This window comes from Marasmius oreades, chromosome 9, assembly GCF_018924745.1.
Source record: "Marasmius oreades isolate 03SP1 chromosome 9, whole genome shotgun sequence".
NCBI lineage: Eukaryota > Fungi > Basidiomycota > Agaricomycetes > Agaricales > Marasmiaceae > Marasmius > Marasmius oreades.
In genome coordinates, this window is record NC_057331.1 from 1,738,229 (window position 1) to 1,763,124 (window position 24,896).

At 45.8% G+C, this 24,896-nt stretch overlaps 2 protein-coding genes across 2 annotated transcripts; one reads left to right on the forward strand and one right to left on the reverse strand.

Annotated features, from left to right (window-relative positions):
• Positions 1-4,779: 4,779 nt before the first annotated feature.
• On the forward strand, positions 4,780-5,746 carry E1B28_013466 (uncharacterized protein; the record flags this gene model as incomplete). Its single annotated transcript, XM_043158625.1, has 2 exons — positions 4,780-4,839; positions 5,042-5,746. 2 exons carry the CDS (start codon positions 4,780-4,782, stop codon positions 5,744-5,746), a joined length of 765 nt encoding a protein of 254 aa, XP_043003976.1.
• Positions 5,747-21,403: 15,657 nt separating this feature from the next.
• Positions 21,404-22,122, reverse strand: E1B28_013467 (uncharacterized protein; the record flags this gene model as incomplete). The annotated part of the gene is made up of 2 exons (XM_043158626.1): positions 21,404-21,853; positions 21,904-22,122. 2 exons carry the CDS (start codon positions 22,120-22,122, stop codon positions 21,404-21,406), a joined length of 669 nt encoding a protein of 222 aa, XP_043003977.1.
• Positions 22,123-24,896: the final 2,774 nt, after the last annotated feature.

A 24,896-nucleotide genomic window follows, 5' to 3' on the forward strand; every position in this document is an offset into this window, starting at 1 on the left:
ATCACCGCTTCTACTCTTTCCGTAGAACCGTTAACCTCAGGAAATACACATCTGAGTCCCTCGGACAATCCAGCTACTATCATGACCTTCTGTTTTTCTTCAGAATCTAACTCAGTGCGATAAACTTCCACAACATCTCGGTGAACTACTGAACCCGCTTCCAATCCGTCTTCTTCCTCTTCCAAGGTCTCGAACGAATCTACGGTCTCAATATTATCTACTTTCACAAACTCCGCTTCTTCATCAAAAGGTTCCTCAGCCGCCATAGAGTCTTTTACCGGGTAGTCTAACGTTTGAAGGAACGCTTTATAGTTCTTCATTCGAACATGCTTATTCCTAACTCACTGTAGCAATGCCTTTCAGAACTCTTCTGAAGCAGTGAGCTTGTTCAAGCAAACACTAGCCGGATTGGCCATCATTTGGTCAATTAGGTCTTGAATCACCCGTTGCTTATATCTTTTTGTTTCAACATTTTGACGATTTTCCATAGACGCTTTCTTCACGTTTTCGGAATGAACCTTCTTAGATTTTGAAGCACCCTTGTCTTCAGGAATTACGCTTCGGGGCAATACAGAATCCCTTGGTTGTGGGACACGTTCTACGGGCTGAATTTTATCAAATACCCTCGGTGGCGGAGTAGAAGGACGTCTATCATCCTGCGACAGAGGTCCTTCTTCATCCGATTCTGCTTCATCTTCTTCTTCAGAGACCCCTTCTTCGAAAGGCTTTCTCTGGGGTATCACATATGGTTGTTTTCTTAAGAATGATGGTGTAGATATCACTACTTGGGTTTTTGTTGGTAATTTTATTTTTTTGGGGTCCTCCGGTCTCCTCTGGGTATCTTGAGATCTATCTCTCTTATCTGAGGAGTCCATCATTGGACCTTTTAGTTTTTTGAGCTGTCGCCCGACTGGCGATGAGTCTCTACCTCCAAAGCAGCAATTCTCTGTAACAAAACTTCTATCGTAGGCACAGATTGACGGTCTGGGAGATCGTCATCAAGATCCAAGTCTCCTTGTAAGAAGAAACTTGTCTTTTCAGCACCTGGCCATCCCTTTTCTCTAGCGATAGCTCTAATTCTATCTGCTCGCGATTCTTTCTTTCCTGGATCAGGCGATGGGAGGTTATTCCCATCGTACATCTCCAATCTATTTGTATGTTCATTCTTAACTATCCACTTCTTCTGGGATAGCTCTTGTGCTTGCCTGCATTCTCTCCAGAAATGCCCGGGTTCATCACAAATAATGCAATTTTTGTCTGTAGGTGCCCTATATGGCTGCCCTGTGGCCGTAGAGTTGGATGTAATCTGGTTCGAAGGCCTAGATCCACCGCTACTGGCTTCCATTATGGTACACCATAGCCTGCATGTTTTTGTAGAAGTTAGGCTGACTGAAGTCAGGCATCTTCTTAGAAAGCTCAGACACTGCCCGCGCAAAGTCGTTCATTCGAGTATTCTGTGCATCTACGGAAGCCAAAAGTTTCATTGTCAACTCGTCAGAAGCTATTTCCTTCTTGTACGAAGACAATGGAGCTATCGTAGGCTCGATTTTTGCACGAGTGATCAAGGGGGTTCCTACAGGAGCAGCCGCTTTCACTCCTAGAGTATAGCTAACAGGATCTAAGCCCTGAGGTGCGTAGCAATCACCTACTAACTCATTACTTATGGTCAAAGCCATATCCCTAACTTGGGAGAAAGCAAAAGGGTCTCACTGGGAAGCCACCCACCCACTATCTACTTCTACGGGCTTTTCTGCCTGCAGGTTTCGAATGTAGTGAGGGTCCCGTAGCCTCTTTCTGATCTCTTGCCAGAATGTTGGGTCTAGACATTCCGCAAACTTCTGTACCTTCTCTCGATTTGACAAGCTTCCTGCAAGTTTGTCTGCTTCAAATTCAAACTCCATATTAAACGAAGTAAGCTTTTGTAGCTGTTCTTCTCCTATACCAGAGAACCTAGCCTTCAACAGATCTAAATTCTCTAGTGCTCCTATTTCTAAATCCCTAATCGACGGGAATGAATCGAACATCTCTTTTTCAAAAGCGGCCCAACTATAGCCTCTTGTAGATGGCAAATGATGCGCCAGGAGTCGAGAGGTCTCGAACTCCATTTGAATCATTGCTAGAATAATAAAAGATTCATCTAGCTTCCAGCCCTTGACTTTCCCATATTGGAGGATAGCCGCCATCCATTCCCGTAGATTTCCAGGATCTAGACGGTTGAATGTGGGGAGCCTTGTTTTCGACGTATCTTTATCCAATTCTTTCAAAGCACCTTTTGAGAACTCCGTCCAGGACTTCTTTATTGGTCTTTCTTCATCTGGCACACCTGCCGCTACTGGGTCATTCGATATATGGGACATACTTGTTAACGGTCTTTCAAGAAATAAACTTGGGTTTAGTTCAAAAGAATAGAACTCTTCTTCCCGTAGGTCGAAGTCTGAATTGTATTTGGAGGGTAGTGATGATAACGGTGAAGAAAACGGTTCAATATCTTCTGTTAAAATCTCTGGGGCTTCATATAGGGTTTCTAACGCTTGGTTTCTAGGACCTTGCGTAGACCTCATGTCTCAGAAAGCTTCTCTCGGACTTCTGTCAAAAGAGAAGCTGGGGTTTCTTAAATCGTTTGGGATAACTTGGGTAGCTTCTCTTCCTTGCGTAGAATTGCATGTAGTAGATCGAGAAGACTGACCAGCTCTTGGTACTTGAGCTGGGGTACTAGATGCTAAAGCCGTAAGACTATGTGTCTGTAGGACTTGTTTGCCAGCCGCTAGTGAAGTGCAAGTATTACGTCGCTGTGAACTAATCTTTCTGAGAGAAGTTCTTTTGGTTTTTGTTGTTTTTGTAGTTCTCGCCGTAGAGCTAAAACTACCGGAATTTCACAATATTTCGTTCGATACTGAATGTAATCTTATTTCCACCCCCTGCGGTGGTCACCAGATAATGGGTGAAGTATACCACTCAAGACTCAACCTAATATCAGAGCTACGGAAGTAGCACCAACACCAAATCAACCCAAAAACTAGTAAACCTCCGTGTAAAGTCTATCAATAACTCTACACACCCAGAAAGATTGCAAGGGTGGACTGCTTGGCAAAGGTTACGCACAAGATCACAGTCTCACTATCGTATGAAGGTCTTATAAAATCAATGTGCAACTGCAAGTGTAAAAACACTGCAGCTACGGGGATTCTAAGGTTGGTAGGGGCTCTGTTTATTGTCCAGGGGACTAAGTGGGACTGTGAATTTCATCTACGGTAAGACTAATTCGAATGATTTGGAGACTATTGCCCTCGACAGACACGAACGCTAAGACCCTCGATGGATCACGAAACAGTAATCAAGACCTCGGCGGCCTACGGACGGATAGTTCTCTAGTTTGACCTTGACGGTCTCGTATGTTCAAATCAAATCTTATCGTTTCACTGTACAAAGACAGGGCAAATCTCTCTATTGGTGTCAAGAGCAGTTACTCACGGGCAACCCACTCAGGACTTTCCTACGCATGGGTAGTACTTCTTTATCTACGGATACATGAGCTGCCTTTATACTACTTCTATGCTAGCTTTGTAATCCTATCTCTACTTGTTTCATCTCTAAAAATAATGCACTGTAGCTACAAATCCATGCGGAGTCTTATCGCTAGGGGCCGCTACATGTGCAGAATTCTCGTCTACGGAGCTTTTCCGTACTTGAATCATATGTTTTGGACCAATCTGGACCATTCTTCATTCTTGTTTCAGCATGTAGAATGGACCTACATAGGCGTACCATATGGTATTTCCTGCCTATGGACCTTATCCTGCATTTCGACGTTATCAAATCATATGGACTTTGTGTGTCCAAGTAGTTCCAGCATATGGATCCAGAGTTCCGAATTGCCATAGCACATGAACAGCGTGGACTCCGAGATCCATTGTTCATTCCTGCCTGGTTCCTAGGTACTCTATCTGTGATCTGGGATCTGTATCATGTCTTTTTGTCTTTTCCTTAGATCGGGACTCGATCTACGGTCATATCAAATTTCTCCTAGTCTGTGTGGTCTTATGTCCGATTTTTTTGTCAACTAAATCCCCCGTAGAAGTAGGTACTCCTAGTATGAAGGTCTTTTGACTCCGTTAAGTTCTGCTACGAATGGTTCTGTGAAGACTACAAGTCTTCTAATAGTACAATCCCTTGATATGCCAGTGCATAGTAGAATGTAGAGAGTAGAACTCGGTGAATTACCGCTTAAGTCCTCTGCTCATAGTGTTCTACAGGTTTTGAACAGTCATACAGTTTTCTGACATGATCTACGGCTCTCTCTAACTGGTCTAGCTGCTCCTACGGCACATTTAGCGGCACTAGCTTTAACTAGCAATTCGGGCTCACTCTAGTTCTTGATACGATAAATATCACTCCATAGCACTGTTTAAAGTGCAAAAAGAACCTTGTAGCATAGTCAACTAAGTCGCATTATCGGAAAGGTTCTTGAGGGCAAGAACCTTAAGAGGGGGATACTGTTATATCCGTGCCAGATCCATTCCGGACCGACCGGATTACGGTCTGCTTCCATCCAGTCTCTAGTCTATGACCAAGGATTGTTTGTAACAAAGACCTAGATGCTTTTACTTACTATCATTCCTATACTCCACACATTCACATTATTTACTCCACTATCTCTACTTGGCCAGTCCATTCAGTCTAGCAACTTCGCTTAATTCCTTAGTCTGTCTGACTTGGACTCCAATCAGATCTCATCTACTTTCACTCTATCTCCTTTAGTTATCTCAAGTACTATATAAGATGTACTTCTTAATAGCTAGCACTTTAGAATTTAACTCGACTCTGGTTATCATTGATCAGGTCTAAGACAGTTTGACTCAGGGAGCCGTTGTCCAATAACTTTGGCTACTGTCAAGACTCATCTCTCTCATCTCTCTCATCGCTGTCCGAAACATTCCGATCACTTCCGATCACTTCTTCACTTCTTCTTTCTATCTATCTATCATTCTATTTGTCGGATCCACTCGGGTCTGGTCGATCTCCGCACATCCATAACAGCCAGTCTCCCCAAGCCACAGTGGCAGCAGCAGCAGCAGATACTTCCTCGACATCTTCTCTCCAAGGCAAAGTACATACTGTTTCAGTGACCTCTAAAAGGCCAGCATCCCCATCCCAGCACTCAACTAGAAAACAACGGAAATTGTCAACGCCATGTAGTGCTTTGGCTCTAGAAAAGAATGCAGCTGATAACACTGTTGTATCAGTGGATGTTCGCAAGGACTCAAGTGTGGGGAAGAAAACAAGAAAGAGAAAGTCGAGAGATGAAGTGACTGATGAACAACCTCGAGGGAAGGGGAAGCAGATAGCATTGGGTACAGAGCTGACTGAACAGGATGGAGCAAGTCTAAAGAAGGCAGGGGCTGGGAGCCAGGACAAGAATGAAAGCCAGGAAGATCCACCCCTCGAGGTACTAGCCAACGCAGAGAAATATGTCACAGCTACACTTGACCTGGCTGGTGCAGGCAATGTGACTGCAGTAGCTCCTCAAGGCTGGAAAGCGATGTTGGGACTGTGGATTGTGTACGAACAGAAGAATGATTTTGCTGGTCTGAAGAAGGGGCTGCCAGCTCGTGGACATCCAGTGGCAGTCAGCGATTGGATTGCATGTGCTCACCGCTCAGTATGGCAACCAAAGAACGTGCCTTTGGGCACCAATATTATTGCAGAGTGGTGGGGCTGGTGGTCTTTGGTTCAACCAGGATGGTGAAGTATCGACGTCAAGAACTGGGGAGGAAAACAGCCACAGGAAGAGGGTTCATACGATGACTTGGATATCTTAGAAGCTAATGGTATAGGCACAGCTGTAGCTGGTCTGTGTTTTGCACTATGGGTGACTGGAAACATGCCCATAGCAACGGGTCGTGAGAAGACTGCAAAACAAGCAGATATTGATGCAATTCATCGAGGTGTGGATGACTTGGCACATGTTCTTCAACAGCTCTTGGCTGCCTCTTCTTGAATATTTGATTCTGTATATTCAATCTACTGTATCCTTGATGTAACAATGATATTGTTTATGGTTTGCAGGTAGAGAAAATTGTGGTTATATCCCATGGTCATTAGCAAATAATATATGCTGTGATGGCCCAGTGGTATAGATGATGTGCACAGCTACATCTAAGATTTGGGGTCTGGAGTTCGACACTTCAGGCAGCCATCATATTGGACCAAGTTAGATGTAACTTGCTCACTGAAATGATCCATCTAAGAGGTCACTTAGACCAGGTTTAGGACCACTCATTTTGGTTTAGACCACAGGTATGGTCTAGACCATGCATCAGGACTTCTGGCACCCATTTGGTCTAAACCTTGCTAGTTGCTTCTTCCACTTTACAATAGCTATATTTACTATTAACACAGTTTTTATTACTCTATGTAACATATGGTCTAGACTGTAAGTTGGATAGTCTAGACCACAGTATGGAAACCTACATGGTTTAAACCACTATACTTCCATGTGGTCTAGACCATATTGTAAAATTTTGCATGGTCGGAACTGCTATCCTTTCATGTGGTCTAGACCTAAATATTAGGTCTAGACCACAACCTTGACCATGGTCTAGACCATATTGTAAAATTTACATGGTCTAAACCACTATCCTTTCATGTGGTCTAGACCACTGGGTGGAAATATACATGGTTTAAACCACTACATCTTAACATGGTCTAGACCACTGCATGAAAATCTGCATGGTTTAAACCACTATGTCTTCACATTGTCTGAACCACTTTTCCAATAACTTAAGATAATCCATTTTATGGCAATAAAATTCAGGCTGTTTTGGGGCTTATATAATGTATCCATATCTACAGCTACACTTGAATGGTACCAGATAACAGGCTGTTCTCAAATTTATTTACAAGTCTAAATCATTCTCTGAGAGGCTAGTATACTCTTCTGCCAAGTGTAATGCCTGCATATGTTCAATAAGGTTGAAGTCTGTTCCATCAAGATCAATGTCATCATCCAGCACACTTCCACACTCGCTCCTGCCATCATTTGAATAGACATATTCTGAAATCTCTTGCCCAACCTCATTCATAGATTCACTAACCATTGACAGCTTTACAACATCCAATTCATCACTTGCAGGGCCCCATGATGGTACAAGTTCTGACCACCTGGACGTTTTTACACAGTCTAGACCATCTAAACATATACTTAAATTCAGATATATAATCCTCTCAATGGCTTACAAGTGATTGAAAGTGAATCAGACAGTTTGATCCAAAATCTTAGATTTAATTAGATATATAGATATGTGATAACAACAATGCATATGTAGACATTGATTTCTAAACAACTATATATGAAGTTTTCAGAGTTAGATTTAATAAATTCCATTATAACGACCTAATAAGGTTGAACTCGAGAGCTTGCACCAACACCAAGTTTCCGCTTCTTACTTGGCCTTTCAGTTTCACTTTCAGATCCCGGGTTATAACTGTCTTTCCTTGCCCTCACTTTCTCTCGTTGAAGGTTACGTGTTACATCCCGCAAGTCAAGGCTTGGGATTATTCCTGGTTGTGATAGCTGTGACAACGGCTCTGCTCGACGAACTCCCCACTCCTGTTGACCAACCATATTCAGCCTTGATTGTGGAGGTGGTTGTGTTGACGAGGAAAATCGAGAACTACCAGATGCTTGTGCAGGTCGTGTGTCGTGAGGTATTGGAGGAGGCGGCCCAGAAGGACCACACGTGGACGGTTGCTGGGACGCAACAGGGATTGAAGGTCGCGCAACATACTGATGCTTGAGGCCTATACGAACAGTGGTGGGTACACCTTGAATCCTCACAGCTCGAGTATTACTCGTTAATGTTGGTGGTGGTGCTCGTGTTTGAGCGGGAGTAAAACCCCAGCCCTCACTCTGGTCAATTTCGTCGCTGTCTTCGTTGTCATCGTCAAAGAGGGGCAGCATACCCTTTTTGGGAGAAGGCGTGTCCAAAAGTTCCTGATCACTGAGCGCAGGGCCCTTTGCAGGCATCTTCTTGACCTTCCTACGTATCACAGGTTTCTTCCCGGAGAGATTGCGACTTTCTTCAGCAGTAAGCAGTACGTTGTCACTGGCGTCAATGACGACTGCTATCTCATTTTGTTCATCGTACTCCATTTCCATTTCCTCTGTCAAACCAAAATGTTAGTGACGAGGTTCAATTGCATATCGATATTAAAAGTGTACTCTTACCCTTAGTCCACAATACCACTCTAACGAATTGCATCTCCTGCCGTTCAGCTTCCGTCACCGTCTTGTTCAAGACCCTTCGCAGAAAGTCTTCTCTAGGTTTCACAACTGACTTGAGCTGGTGTTGGTTCAACTGCGCAACGGTGGAATTGCCGATGCCGGGAAAGGGGAGCCCAACTGGCCAGTTGAGTAGCCTGAGGTTGTATCTACCTGCTTGTTTGGCGAAGGATTCCAATGCGATGGATTTCGCATTGCCATTTGACTTGGTGTAGCCTTGCTCGCCGAGCATAGTACCTTGAAAGAGAGACACTCAGCTTTCACAAACGTAGACATCCCTGTTCAAAACTCACTTGTATCGTGTTGTATGAACGCCCTGATCAAGCGGCGGTTGCGCGAGCCCGATCAGTCTCACCGTCTAGTCGTCTCAACAACTCTTCGATTTCGACGTCGCCGACCGACATTTTGCGTTTCTCCATCTCAAGCATCCTGCAGAAGCTTTGGTCAGTCGTTTGGACATTACATTCATTCAGCGTGACCTACCTGAACATCGTCTCAATTTCCGTCCGTTGCGCATTGAACTGGACTTTATTTCGTTCCTTGACGACTGCCCACTCGGAAGAGCCACCCCAAGCGACACTAGAACTTCTACCGAGAAGATCTTGTCGAATGTTGATGAGCCACCCAAAAATGATCAGCCCATAGTTGAGGTATGCTTCTTGCGCCTGAAAAATCGTGAAGTTATGCTACTGCGCATGAGGAAGCCGGACGTCGTTGACATACCAGTTTCAAGAATGGCGCCAAAATCTTCTTGATCGAGCGATCTGCCTTACCATCCTGCTGCTGCTGGTCCCAGTGTTCGAGAAATTGTTCGTGAAACCAGTCGATTTCCTCTTGCATGGCATCTCGTGCAGCCGTTGGCCCTGGTGGGATGCCCTTTTCCTCCAACCTTTGAGCTTTGGTACGGTGGTATTGCTCTAGGATTTCCTTTTTGTATTCCTCTACCGAAACTGTACGGAGGCCAAACCGTCAATGAGTAGGCATCGACATACAAAGGAGGCACTTACTGTCTTTTGATTTCTCGTTGTCATGAGAATATTTGGCTGCGAAAGCGTTGAACGGGTTGATGGCACAGGGGATCTTCATCTTTCCGGCGTTGACAAACGCAAAAAGCTCCTTTGGATCCTTCCCAGTCTGAGCTGCGATTCCTTCGATGTTCTGAACAAATCCCTGCCAAGCGTTCATGACCAGTTCTTGATCCTGTTGGGAGAGTGGGCCCGGCTTGAATGTCAGCGATGGATTGTCTTCGTTGTTGCCATCCTCGTTTAAATCCACGCCAAATTCTTCCAACTCCTCTTCATCTACTTCCTTCTCACTGTCGTCCTCGTCTTCTAGAGATGCTTTCTTTAACTTGATCATGACATTCCCCTTTGCTGGTAATCGAGACCGTCGTTTGTGTTTGGGTTGTACGTCTTCGTCGATCTGACTGATGTCGGAATCCGACTCGTCGGATACCCCCTCGATCCCTCGCTGCAAAACGCGTTGCCGCTGAGCGTTCACAAACATCTCGTAGTCATCCGCCGAGTCGTCTCCGGAATCATACGAGACCTCTTTGTTCTCGTCCTCATCACCATCACTACCTGGCTCTTGCTCATCAACCTCCTGTATAGTGGGTAAGTGACCGAGGTCAGCGATAGCGGCTACACATCCACCATATGGAGAGCTGAGGTGATAGGGATCGCGGCCATGCTTACTTGCACCGGCACTGTCAGCCTCGTCAAGCTCATCGAGGGACGCGTCGAGATTGGGGTAAGTTTTTGGAGACGGGCGAACCGAACGCGGGGTATTGGTGGTCTTCAGACGAGGTTGATTCGGTGGAGTGGCCAAGACAACACCATCAAACCGGTATTTTTTGCCGTAGCGCGTCAAGGGGGGACCACGAGCGGGTGTAGATCCTGTGTATCATTGAGTGCACAGTCCACGATGAACGTAATCGAAGCTAATACATACCCGAGATCGACTCCATAGGATGAGTTTCATGCGTGTTATTAGGCTAAGGTTTGAAAACATTGAGAACTTAAAAACTGGGAACTCCTTTATGAACGTACCGTAGAGAGAGTTTCATCTTGCGGCTCCCCTGTCTTTCGTCCGGCTTCCATTGCAGCGATAACCCCTTCTGAGAGTACCTCCCCGCCTTGCTCTCCCTTAGTTGATTCGTCATTCTGAAGACCTTCATCTTCCTGGTCCCCTGCCTCATCAAGCCCGCTTTCTTCAACGACAGCATCGTCTTGGGCATTAAACAACTCGCGTTCCTTCCCTTTCTTCACGCTTTCTGGTCTTCTCTTCGTGTCCACCCCTGGATCTGCTGGAAGACCAGCGAAGACTGTGTCTTCGCTTTCTTCATCGGGCGCCCGAATATTCGGAACCTGCAACGGTCTTTCAGTTATACACGGTAAATTGAACGTTAAAGGCGACATACCTTCATGGTCTTGGACGAAGGAACGTTCATAGTCGCCTTGGTATTACGGCCGCGTTGTGTACGATTACGGGTTGGAGTGGGATTCGACTGGTGTTTCTTCGATTTGGATGAACGCGTTTGACGCTTAGAGTTCCTCATCTCAACCATAATAGCAGAACGCTGAATACAGTACTTTCAGACTCGTAAGGAAGAAAGCCGACTTAGATGCTTACTGTGTAGCCCTCCAAACAAATTAGGAATTCAGACCCTAAACAATGGGTTTGCCACATCTATTTCCGCGTACGAATAGGGCCTTGTTCGAGGTTTTCGGAAAGCCAAGTGGGGCACTGCTTTATTCGACTGGTTTGGAAACTTGGCCAAGCTAGCGGCGTCAATTACAGACTGATAATGGGCGAAGGTTGGTCTGAAACCGGGGTGGTCGGGCTATACTGTCAGAAATACCACTATTATGGATGTATTGACGACATACCTCACAAGATCGGTTGCATCCTATTGTTCCATCCTCCTTGACGCCATCCAAGACTTGCAGTGTGCAAGTCAGTTTTGGTTTGGATTCGAACTTGACCCTTTTCCAGTAAGGAAGATAACCTTGCTTCATGTACGAACTTTTGAGTACAATGATTAGCTAGTGATTGAATACATTTAATGGTTGTAGATAATACTATCTATCGCTACGAGCGTTGAGAGCACTTACCGTCCGGCGATGATGACGGTCAAAGGCAAGTTGTACTGGAAATTGCTGAGTTAGCGGGCCGCGTCCCTTCTGGGACATGGTTCCCACGGTTTCCGTTTGCCGCTCAAGAGACTTTGAGCGGCAAACGGAAACCGTGGGAACCATGAGTGGCATCCCGGCGCGCGAGCCTGCTTATGTAATTCCTCAGCACTCAACCAGATCCACGATGTCGACAATGTAAGTATGTGCGCTCTGGCCTCGTTTTTCGTTTAGTACGGTACATACACCTAGTTTACAATGTAAAAGAACCATTTCTATACTCTTGTACAAGAATTAGCGACGACCAAATCACAATAATAGCCCAAGGCCAACCCTTCTTCGTCGGTTTTGCTATATATTGCAGCCGCTTTAACTTTCTTTGACATTGGAAGCGTTAAGGACTGACATACGATTTCGTTTAACAGATAGTAATATACGTTTAATGGATAAATCGATAATTTCAACTACTTAGAAACGATTTTACAATGGTGAGTGTACAATACTGAGCGCACTCGATACATTCCTGACATAAATTTCAGCTTCCAGACCTTCATTTCCTCGATTTAGAAGCGGACGCGGAGGGATCCGACGACGATGAGTTCGATGGAGAATATGGTACGTGATAAGCGTCACTTATCTAGCGGATACACGGTTAACGAAGGCCGGCTTCACCTGTAGATGAAGAATTCATTGACGAAGATATAGATGAATCTGACGCAGATGATACTCCGAGAGCGGGCTCTTCAAACCTCACCGACTTGCCCTCCAATGACTATTCCGCGTTCCTCGACCAACTCGCTGCGAAATACAGCACCAATCCGTCCACTCTTCCTGACTCAACCCATAGCCGTTCCCATTCCCGTTCCAATTCGCCTCATCCCCTCTTTTCAGTACTGAAGCGTCGAGCTGAGGAAGGCCCCTCGGATGAGGGTGTCTTTCCTTCACGTCCGCGCGTCAGGCGTAAACTCAATGCTCTGACTCGACAACCCCTTCCTATTCGCGAAGACGTGATCCAAGTGGATCAAATCCGAAGAGTCCTTGTCAACACTTCTCGTACTACCACCCTTCAGTACAAGTCGGACCGCGTACCGCAAGCCTCTTCCTCCGCTTTACCGATTTCCAAAACTGCTGAAGGCAAGGCGGGGGACAGAAGTCGTGATATTTGGACGGCATGGGCAAACACCGTTGCTCAGTCGTTGAGGAAATTCAAAGTCCGGCAGGGCTGGCGAACTTGGGCGAGCGGGCGTTTGGAGACAGCTCCAGATCCCCGAGTTCAACGGCGGATACTTCCTCATGGCCAATGGGTGAAGATTTTAGGTGGGAAGTACAAAGGCGACGAAGGAATGATCTTGTCCCCCACCACCAATACTTGCGGACAGCCAGGGTACTTTATCTTCGTGGTTCCCCATATTCCCCCTCCTCATTTGGTCAAGGAGGATACGGTACGATTGGATCAAAAGGCACTCCAACGCGCCGGCAAACTTAAAAGGTTTCCCAAAAGGAAGTTTCGCTTCGAAGACTATGGACTCGACCTTTCAGATGTCCACGCGGCTGTATATGAAAAAGGAAATCTCGACGGCGACGTTCTTGGCTATAGGATCGATCGCTATGTGTTTAGCCATGGGGCGCTCTTGAAGTTCTTTCATCAGAAAACTGTGCAGCCAATCACCTCCATTTCAAATGAAACTTTACTCGCTTTCCACGACCATCCTTACGCCCAGCTTTTCCCATTCCCGACTCCCGAGCAATGGCGATTCGAAGACGGTGATGAAGTCGAGGTGATGAGAGGTGAAACGTGGAATGGAAAGGCGACTATCTCTGTGAATACGCAAGGAGAATGCATCGTCAATCATTCACAGTACGGGTTCGTTGCTGTCGATGTCAAAAGCCTGAAGAAGTTCGTCATTTTAGGCGACCATATTACCGTTCTTGCAGGGAAACACGAAGGCAAGAGTGGACTTGTTGTGGAGGTCCATCTTGATTCACTCGGTGTATCAGAGAATTCAACCAGAAAGGGCGTGGTAAGTTACCGCAACACTACGAACATAACGATGTTAAGCTAATTATGCCACGTAGGACTTCGTGGTACACAGAAATTCCGTTCGGCGTGAAAAAGAGCCTTCACACGTCGCACAAATTCCATGGAAAGACATGGAAGTGGACATATTCAGGGGTCCTCATAGCCCTGGTGCCGGGTTCGTGAAGGATGTGAAGCGCACAACAGTTGGAGACAGCGCTGGTACTGTCGGTCTATCTCTCAGACCTTGGTGAATCTGTTGAGGTTCTTGATCATCATGTCTTTGTCAAAGGGTAGGTTTATTCCTGTGGTTTACCTCAATCACGTATTCATATCATTGTAATTACAGAACCCGTAGACATCTCTGGGAGATGTTTCCTCTTTCTGCGAACCAAAGCGATTACGAAGTCGACCGCGACTTGCGTAAAATGCGAACAGGAGCTGTGCCGTGGCTGGGCTTGAGCATTTGGGCAATCCGCGGTAATTTCAAGGGAAGGAAAGGTGTTGTTAGAGACGTTAATCGCGTCTCTTCCCGTCACATTCCATCGGGCCTCCAGTTGGATGTAGAGTTCAATGTCATGACGAGTACTGGGTTGCGTATAGAAAAGGTGGCATACGACGACGTTCGTGAATTGACCACCGGCCACGCCCTCAATGTCTGCAGTCCCGTTACACGCCAGCAACGATTCTACATTCCATCTGACAAGTTCGAGGGAGCGAGAACTGAGCCACCAAAGCTCATATCCGAACTTCCAGTGATGGAGATACAGCCGCCAGTAGCCCTCACTCAAGAGATGCTGGATAAAGAACTCGAGAACGTTGCCCAGATGATGAGGTCTATAGATGAATCCTCCCAGACTCCCGTATTGCCAGGATCTACTCCTGAGCCTGAACCGCATAGTGCCATCGATGCGTCAGACGACACGAACGTACACGGCGAAGCCACAGGAGGTATCGATATCTGGGATCCAAGATACGGGGATGATGAATTTGACGTGGGCTGTGAGTCTTGGGATCCAAACTACGGTGCATGTTGGATGTACGAGGGCTACAATGCGGTTCGTTCAAACACGCCAGAACCGACACCAGTCCCCTCTTCCAGCAACAACCAAGTCATGAATTCATCGTCAACGCATTGGTTAGCCCAACCCCAACTACGCGACATATCGGTCATGGTAGACATCAAGGCGGGTGAGTTTCAGGGAAAAAATGTCTACGTTAAGCCAACCTTGCGAGGAAATGGTTGCGTCATTGGCAGCTTGAAGAAGAGGAATACCGTTCGGGATGTGTCTCTGGATCTTGTAGGGCAAGCCTCGAGGCGCATCAAGGTCAACGAAGATCAGCTCATGGTCATCATTGCACCTGAAAATCCCCATTATAGAAAGCGTGTACGTCGACTCACCTATTTCTATCGTGAAAGGGACACGATGGCGAACCGCTTCATGACACTCGTAGTCGTCGAAGGTACGGGACGAGAGGAACGGGTCACCTCTGAGGTGCTAGAGATTGCCTTTATGGACCTTGCTTTGATAGAGGAGACACAAACCGATACTTGGTGGGCCTCCAAGAACCTCATGGAACGATTACGAACGGAGGCAATAGCGCGAATGCCTCCGTCTCGAAGAGAACCAGGTTCAGCGGACTTTAGTACTTTGGCAGATGTAATCCCGGGCTGTCGGTAGTCCCCGCGTTCCGCTTGCTTATTCTGCGTCTTCGTTTTGTTCATTTGCCTTGTCTATCTTGTATCCTAGATGTGTGTATCTTGTATCTTGATTAACTTGCAGCTTCTTTTTACAGTCCGACCCCTCGGATGCATCAGGCCTCTCCGTGGCCCGAGGGACCAGTAGCTGTTTATAGCGAAGCCAACTGATGCACAGGAACTTGCCTTAACTATAAGGTATGTTCTCAAGTTTATTGACAGTCCTTGACCTAGACCTAACACCCTCTTTCTATCTACAGTTACAATGCAACAATGGAAGACTAAATTAACGTATATGTACTTTGGATTGACCTGGGAATTTGAACTAATCATTCTTCTCCTTAGTCTCAGAATCTAGAAGCTGGCGTTTAGGTTGGCGCCCTCCTGTTGACATTCGAGCACTGGTGGCTTTGCGTCTGTGGCAGAAGCCGCCCGCCTGCTGTGTAATCCTGGCCACCTCTTCAGCTGCTTTTTGGAAGGTGAAACGAGTGTACAGAGGAATGTCTTCGACGACAGGAGATGCCTCCCGGATTTCCTCTCTAGCTGTAGAGTAACGTTGGCACCTAAAACCGCCTTCAAAACCTCACGACATACCGATTCTGTTTTCCTGCTCCTCGTCGAACCTATCGCACCACACCTTATATCCTACAATGATGCATCGGGCAAGCCTGGCTGGAACCGTGCCAAAGATGTCTTCACAGAATATGCAAGGGAGCTGGGATTGTGAGGTAAGTGATATTCGGAACCACCTGAAGATGAAGGCTCACCCAGTGTCTGTTTACCAGCTTAATGCAGTTGCCTTCTATTTCGGCCTTGAGCCAATGAACACTGTCTTTGATAGAGTTGCATTCAACTCCGTTGAGCGCTCGAGGATACAGCGAGGTGGTGATGAGGAACAAGGCCTTTTCGTGGTCACTCGCAAACAGCGGTGCTGAGTGCGGTGAAGGGATAGGGCCGGGATTCTGGAGTGAGAGTCTGCGAGCGTAGAGAATACGACAATTGCTCTTTCGGCAAGTGTTGGACTGGTGAAGCGCGAGAGACATGAGTAGGAAGGTGTCGGACAGTTTTGCGAATGAAGATGGTTGGAAACCAGCCACGTAAGTACCTTTATATATTGGTGAGAAACCGGGCTGACAATGACGGATCTTTGTGGACTGTTTTAGATTATGCATGCAGTCGACTTATAGACCTTGGCCTGTCAATCTCATTGTTGCTCTTTTCCGGCTTATCGAGACACTCTGACAATACGCCCATCTTGAATGTTCGTTTTTTTGCTTCCCGGAGTTTTTCGTCGCTTTACGGTAAGTCGACTATAGACACATTCATAGTCCTCCGCATCTCAATCGTCCGCTTGCAGAACGATGTCACGTCTACGAATGAAGAAAAGATCGCGAGAAGATCCTTCCAGAACCAACTCGCATCCTACCAGACTCGGGCCAGAGCCCCATGCTCTTATCCCTGCAAAACGTCCCCATCACCGCCAAAAAGCCTCCCAGTCCTTTCAGCCCATTGTCTTTATGGGTGATGGGTCAACCTTCTCTCAAGATCCTCGAGCACCGCTCCAGCCGGGACAAATTGGTGTCCGCGACCCCTCACTGGTTCTAGCTGCAGTTTGCCCACCGGACCAGGCACTCCCAGACGTTCAGCTACCTTCACCCTCTGGCCAGCTCGAAGAGTCCACTCACCAAAAAAAACGAGCATCCCAGGCTCGTCGATGGATGATGGATATTTTACCGTCATTGCAGTTCATCTACATGCGGCTACTGCGAACGACTGAAGACTTGCGGCAGGAGCCGACTTGGGAAAACACTGAATGTACTTGTTATCGAGGCGAGGGCAGACAGCGAACAGAAGAGTTAATAATAGTGCGTTTTAACGGTAGGTCGGAACTTGCTGGTTCATAGACGTTTTGAGTTGACATTTACCAGCTCTAGAGAAACTTAGGCTGGACACTTGCCCGTGTTGAACGGTGGCAGCGCAGTTGGTAGAGCGCGGCTTATTTCCTTGCGCTCCATTACATCCGACACTCGCCGTTGATATACGGATGCTTGAATTTGTTCGGCGATTATTCCTGCGGATGGCACCCAATCAAACGGCATGGTGCGAAACTGTAACTGATCTCCTGGCAAGTCAGGGATACTCAATGAAAGGAAAGGTATGCGTTACACGTCTGCTACCCCATTGTATATTTTATGAACAGAGTTGGTTATAGGATCCATTGCGCAGGCGCTTCACTAACGCCTTCAACTGGTATCTCCGACTGCAGGAGGTGACCAAGGCGTCGGTTGATCAATTGACAACAAGTGTTCGAGAGCAGCTGCAGGAGTTCACACTCCAAGAAGCTGTGGGGAATATGGGATACAAGAACACAGTGGACGTAGCTCAAGCAGGAGATGATGAAGCAGGAGACATAGCGGACCAAGAGAGAGATGATGAAGACGTAGATGTAAATAATCACATGAAGAAAGCACGACTCCAGTCCAAGTATCTTGACCGCCCCAGCGAGTATCTCAGGTCTCGCTGTCCTGCCTGCTTCAGTGGATGGTACCCTGACAATTTGAATTCAATGAAGTACGCATTACCTTTTTTCATCATATAGCACTATCTGACTAAATTTCTCAATAGGTATGATGTCGTTGTGTGCATAGATGCCTGCTTTACACAGAAACATAACAAGGGCAACAATGATCCTCCAAATTTCCATCCCGATTCGGTATTCATATCACAAGAAATGCTTCGGAAGACAGAAGAATATGTCGAGTCAGTCCGACCATCCAAAAAATCAGCTCAAGCTTCCACAAGGTCAACCGACGACGACAACGATCGATGTGAAGGAAGTTTGAAGGTTCCTAAGTCAGCGTTAGACGGTTGTGAGGCTAGCTTTACGGCCGCTGATGAGCATAGGGAGAAAGCAAGCACCCAGTTTTTCGATTGCACTGGGGTGATGGGCTTGCTGTGTCGGCATGACCGCGTGCTGTGGCTGGCCAATATGACCTCGGCCGGTGAAAAACAGTTCTACGCCATTGCTCTTCTCGAAACATTCTTTCGACACCTCCCGAAAAACTTTCGAGTCGGTCTTCTCTATGATATTGGCTGTCAGTTGCACCGAAGTTGTGTCCGGTGGAAATTTTCATGCGTTTGGGCATTGTTGGCCATGTCAGTTGGTCTACCACCCACGCAAGACTGAGGGATTCGGACTAAGTGACGGCGAAGGGTGCGAGCGGTTCTGGCACTCTATAAGTCGCCTCATTCCTTATCTGCGGATATGCGGGGTAAGTACTTTCTAGTTTCTCCAAATATTATAGTGCTTATTAACGACATCTTTGATACAGTATCACCAACGAATATATACTTTGGACATGCAAGTGCTCCACGCAGATAAGAGCAGTCTGAAGGGATTGGGGACTTGGTTGATTAGAAAACGGGGGGATGCATATAGTCGTCATTGGCTCGGACAGGAAGAGATGAAGGAATCAGGTTTAAATGAAGCCTATCTTCGAGGACAATGGAAAGAGCAAGTAACCAGTCAAACAAAGCCACTGCCAAGTAAGTTGGAACCTCTCACGACATTGCCCACTGTAAATAACCGTGCCTTCGTTGCAGGGCGTTCACAAAACCACGGCAGGGACACTGTTCAAGAAGTGCTACGGTTACGACAAGCAGTGGACGTTTTAACAAACACACTCACAAAGCTACAAGACCAGCTCTCAAACACTGATATTGACGACTACGCCTTTGTTACTGCAAGCGCACAACTTCCTAAGGTTACTGATAACCTACACCGAACTCAGACAAACCTGCGGCTGAAAGAGCGGGCATTAGGAGTTGAAGGAAAGGAACAAATCCGCCATTTAGCCAAAAGCCCTTACATCAACCTCCGAATGAATGCACGTGCACTCAAGGCCAGGCTAATGGAAAGACTTCGCACTCGGAAGTTTGAGCATGATCGTCTAGAACGATCATTTCGAAAGCAGCAGAACGGCAAGTACTACTATGCTATCATTCAATGTCTATATTCTGAACGAGTCCCGTAGAACAAAAAATTCATGTTCAAATTCGTGCCAGTATCAACAAACAAGAGCCTGGCCTCGTGAAACTTGCACAGTCTTACAACAAAATCTGCAAAGAGATGCAGATCCTCATCGATCGGAGAAGAGCACCGCAAAACACTGTTGCACCAAAGCCCATTCCGTTGGACAGGTTATTCACATTGGACGTTGATGATGATATTTGGCAGGACGTTGGCTTGTTGGATGACAATCAGGAAAGTTTGCCACAGCCCTGGTTGACAAACGACTGTGTTCGGTCTGGAATAAGAGGGATGCTGGAGTTTGACAGAAGCATTGAGGAGATATCTAGGCTTTGCCGTGAACGCGATGCTTTGCAAGAGTGGTTTGCAGAGGAGTGGGAAGTTCTCAGAGTGACAATGGAATTAACAGGTGAGTGTATGTATAGTAATCTAAATCAACTCGGCTTAATCAGATTGAATACAGAATGTGAGAACATCCTATATCAACTACAGGCACGAAAGCAATTCTTACTCGAGCTGTGTGTATCATGGCAAGCTGACCTTGGTGCAATGGAATGTTCAGAACTTGTACCATCATGGGGCCCTGCAAGTGATGAATTGGATGTTGTAAAGCTGTCAATGGTTAGTGAATCTATGAATGAGGTTGGGCAAGAGATTTCAGAATATGTCTATTCAAATGATGGCAGGAGCGAGTGTGGAAGTGTGCTGGATGATGACATTGATCTTGATGGAACAGACTTCAACCTTATTGAACATATGCAGGCATTACACTTGGCAGAAGAGTATACTAGCCTCTCAGAGAATGATTTAGACTTGTAAATAAATTTGAGAACAGCCTGTTATCTGGTACCATTCAAGTGTAGCTGTAGATATGGATACATTATATAAGCCCCAAAACAGCCTGAATTTTATTGCCATAAAATGGATTATCTTAAGTTATTGGAAAAGTGGTTCAGACAATGTGAAGACATAGTGGTTTAAACCATGCAGATTTTCATGCAGTGGTCTAGACCATGTTAAGATGTAGTGGTTTAAACCATGTATATTTCCACCCAGTGGTCTAGACCACATGAAAGGATAGTGGTTTAGACCATGTAAATTTTACAATATGGTCTAGACCATGGTCAAGGTTGTGGTCTAGACCTAATATTTAGGTCTAGACCATATGAAAGGATAGTGGTTTAGACCATGTAAATTTTACAATATGGTCTAGACCATGATCAAGGTTGTGGTCTAGACCTAATATTTAGGTCTAGACCATATGAAAGGATAGTGGTTTAGACCATGTAAATTTTACAATATGGTCTAGACCATGGTCAAGGTTGTGGTCTAGACCTAATATTTAGGTCTAGACCACATGAAAGGATAGCAGTTCCGACCATGCAAAATTTTACAATATGGTCTAGACCACATGGAAGTATAGTGGTTTAAACCATGTAGGTTTCCATACTGTGGTCTAGACTATCCAACTTACAGTCTAGACCATATGTTACATAGAGTAATAAAAACTGTGTTAATAGTAAATATAGCTATTGTAAAGTGGAAGAAGCAACTAGCAAGGTTTAGACCAAATGGGTGCCAGAAGTCCTGATGCATGGTCTAGACCATACCTGTGGTCTAAACCAAAATGAGTGGTCCTAAACCTGGTCTAAGTGACCTCTTAGATGGATCATTTCAGTGAGCAAGTTACATCTAACTTGGTCCAATATGATGGCTGCCTGAAGTGAGTTCGAACCTCGCCTTAATTTTCACTTTTTGTATGACATAGTCAGGCAGTTGTCCGGGGGGCAGCCACTTAGCTGAATAAAATATCTGAAACTGGAATAAAAATATATATGTCTAAATATGGTAAGTAGTGACAGACAAATGCTCAGGGGAAATTGCCCTTGGATTGCCCTTAGATAGCCCTTAAGGGCAACTACCCTCATTGAAGCTTCAGGTACTAAGGGCAACTACCCTATGTTCAAGCTTGAAAGTAGCAGCTACTGGTGGGAGGAAGAGGTACCTGTTGAGCAAGTGCTTGCACTCGCTCTTGATGACCAGGACGGGTGTGGGGATGCTTTTTTGGAAGGTCCTTACTACCACCAGGCAAACTGTCATCGGGATACTCATCTTCGCTCAAGGAGGGGAGTTTTGAAACTCGGACCCTTTTGAAAGTCGACCTTTACCGTTTTGAAGGACAATGCAACATTGAAGGACCAGCCTCAGGGTCTCCTTTGTCGTCATCGGAAATCACAATGATGGGTCAAGTAGGAGAAGTACTGGAGGCAGTGGGAGCGACAGGGGAAGAAGACAGAACAAAGGGCATGGGAGGTGAAGGCAAGCGAGAAGGTGGGGGCGGGAAACCATTTTTGTACCAGCAAGTGTTCTTGGAGGCCACGACCGGGTCCTGAATGGAATCCAACTCTTGGAAGACAGCGAAAGAAGAAGGAGGTGAGTGGTCTTTCCAATGGCGGATCCAAAGGTCATCAACGATAGCAGTCAGGTCAGGACTCCTTGACCACAGATCGTGGATTGCCAGGATGGAAGCAAAGACGGGCTTCAACATGAATTGCCGAAAGGGCGGTTCATCTCTTGCAAGTTGAATCGCTTCAACTGTTTGTGAAATGACAAAATAGAAATCTGGTGAGACAAGTACTTCGACCGAACCTGTCGCTCTTTTCAGTATAGTGTCCATACACCGAAGAAAGTGAACCTGCCAAAATCTCAATTAACAGAGATGAGAGTACTGCAAGTACTACTTACCATCGCACCAAACCAACCTTCAACACAAGCCAACTTGTTGTCAAAACTCAGAACATTCCACATTTCCTCGAAGTCTTCACCTGCATGATCTAGATTTATCATCTCCATATCGAAAGCGTCAAAAACCTCGGACTTGAGAGGAGGGAAGTCGCGTATGGAGAGCTGGATAAAATCATTTGGAAGAAAGGACCAGATGTGCATCCTGCACTGTAAGGGCATGACCGAGGGACTGTCATGAGACGCAGTTGGGGTATCTTCTAGGGGAATGAAATGTGCAGGTACTCCAGTGCACAATATACCCGCGATCACGCGAAGAATTGAAGAAACTGTAACTGTAGGACCAGCAGGGTATCGGGCAGTCTTAGAGCAAAACTGGTATCTTCAGTGGTGATGACTAGACGTTGGGAGTACTTATGGGCATAGGAGTACCCACCTCGCCTGAGGCAGGCTTGGTCTGAAAGGGGGGTAATGTCATGAACTGAACCAGGAGTAGTACCTACCACTGACTTCTCCTCCTATACGGCCAACTGCAGTTGGACTCGGCATACAATCAAGGGAGATATCATGTGAAATAGGTCAATTCATAGGAGAGTACTCCTAATCTTAGAGAAGGGGTCATCGGTATAGGAGTACAACCCTTTCTACTAGATAGGTATATAAGGAGTACTTAGTGGTAGATAGTTCCCTAGAATTTGATCTCCTTTGTCCTTTGTCCTTTGTCCTCCTTTATCCTTTCCTATTCTTACCTTTCGCCTCTGCCCCATTCAATCTGTCGCTCTACGTCGCCCAGGTCACCTTTATTAGGGGACTCACTGTCTAATCATAGTCCGGACTCGCTCTAGAGTCCCTTCTCCCATGTTAGAGTACGGGATGGGGTACACATGGATTAGGTTACAGGTATATGGTACACTACACTGGTGTACGTTGGGTACTGTCTATCATATGCTCTCGTTGTCATTGGAGTACCGGCTCATGAGGATACAGTCCTCATTGTAGGACACTCTCATCACCAAAGGTCTACTCTTGTTAGAGGAGTACGGTTCACCATGCGGTTCATGGATATTCACGATACCGGACATCATCATTATTCATTCTCCTTGGTCGCCAGCTCTTGTCATCCTCTATTACCGATAGGCCTGTAGGATGGTCCACCAGCATTAGTTTGGAGTATAATCTCGTAGTAGGTCGGAGTACCGGGGTTTGGTACCCCTCGGAGTACACCCTACATGGGTGTTGGGTTGTTTTAGGCGTATGCTATCCTTAGCGTAAGGGCTCAAGGCCCAGCATATGTATAGGCAGTTCACCTCCTGACACTCGATCTATGGTCATATCCAATTTCTCCTAGTCTGTGTGGTCTTATGTCCGATTTCTTGTCAACTAAATCCCCCATAGAAGTAGGTACTCCTAGTATGAAGGTCTTTTGACTCCATTAAGTTCTGCTACAAATGGTTCTGTGAAGACTACAAGTCTTCTAATAGTACAATCCCTTGATATGCCAGTGCATAGTAGAATGTAGAGAGTAGAACTCAGTGAAATACCGCTTAAGTCCTCTGCTCATAGTGTTCTACAGGTTTTGAATGGTCATACAGTTTTCTAACACAATCTACAGCTCTCTCTAATTGGTCTAGCTGCACCTACAGCACATTCTACTAGCAGCACTAGCTTTAACTAGCAATTTGGGCTCACTCTAGTTCTTAATACGATAAATATCGCTCCATAGCACTGTTTAAAATGCAAAAGAACCTTGTAGCATAGTCAACTAAGTCACATTAGCGGTAATTTTATATATATATATATTTTTGGAGTCCTCCATTTTTCTCTGGGTACCCTGAGTAGACCTTGCAGACCACTCTTTTGTATTAGAGGAGCCTTTCCTTGGACCTTCTAGTTTTTTGAGTTGTCACCCTCTCAGTGACTCCGCGTTTCTACCTTTGATTGTTTGAGCCGATCGATCAGATGGTGGGTCTTCAAAGTCTAGCTCTCCATGTAAGTAGAATGAAGACTTCAAGGCTCCAGGCCAACCTTTCTCTCTTGCTATCACTCGAATCCTATCCACGTGCGATTCTTTCTTGGACTGGTTGGGCAGTGGTAAACTGTTCCTGTCCTTCATTTCCAAACTGTTCCTGTCCTTCATTTCCAAACAATTCCCATCATTCATACGGATCCATCCCATATTGTTCCAAAGCACTTAGTATTTGTGCTAAAATGGACCTAATGTAGCGTAGAGGTCAAAAGTCGCATTGGCGCAGAACGCATGATTGAATGATTTTGGACAAGCAGTTACGGAGCTATCTAAAAAGACGCCCAATATGAGCCAACCACATTTCTATCAATCAATGCAAGCAACAGTGTTCCATAACAGAAATGCTGGCCAAGGGCAGAATAGCGGCGCTAGCTCAGGTCCAATGGTGAATAATGTGTCTACAACAGGACAGCCATATAGGGGTTCTACAGTGGATAAACCTTGTATTTTCTGTGAGGAGGTGGGACACTTCTGGAGAGAGCGTCGACATGCAAAAGAGTTCACACAGTTACAGTGCATTATATTTAGAGATGAGACAAGTACTGACAGGATTACCAAGCTAGTATAGAAGTAGTATAAAAGCAGCCCATGTATCTATAGATAATCCCAAGTACTACCTGTGTGTAGGAAAGTCCTGAGTGAGTTGCCTGTGAGTAACTGCTCTTGACAACCAAAAGAGAGATTTGCCCTGTCATTGTGCAGTGATATGATTTGATTTGATTTGAACCATACGAGACCGCCAAGGTTAAAACTTGAGAACTATCCGTCCGTAGGCCGCCGAGGCCTTGATTACTGTTTCATTATCACGATATAAATCGGAAAAGACCTTAAAGATGCATATTTGTACAATTTTAACACTTATGAGTTATAAATTATGGGATTAATAGGACTAGAGTGAGCCCACACTTCTAGTTAAAGCATGAGCCTCTACAAGAGACTTTATCCGTACAAACTGTACAAAATTAGGAAA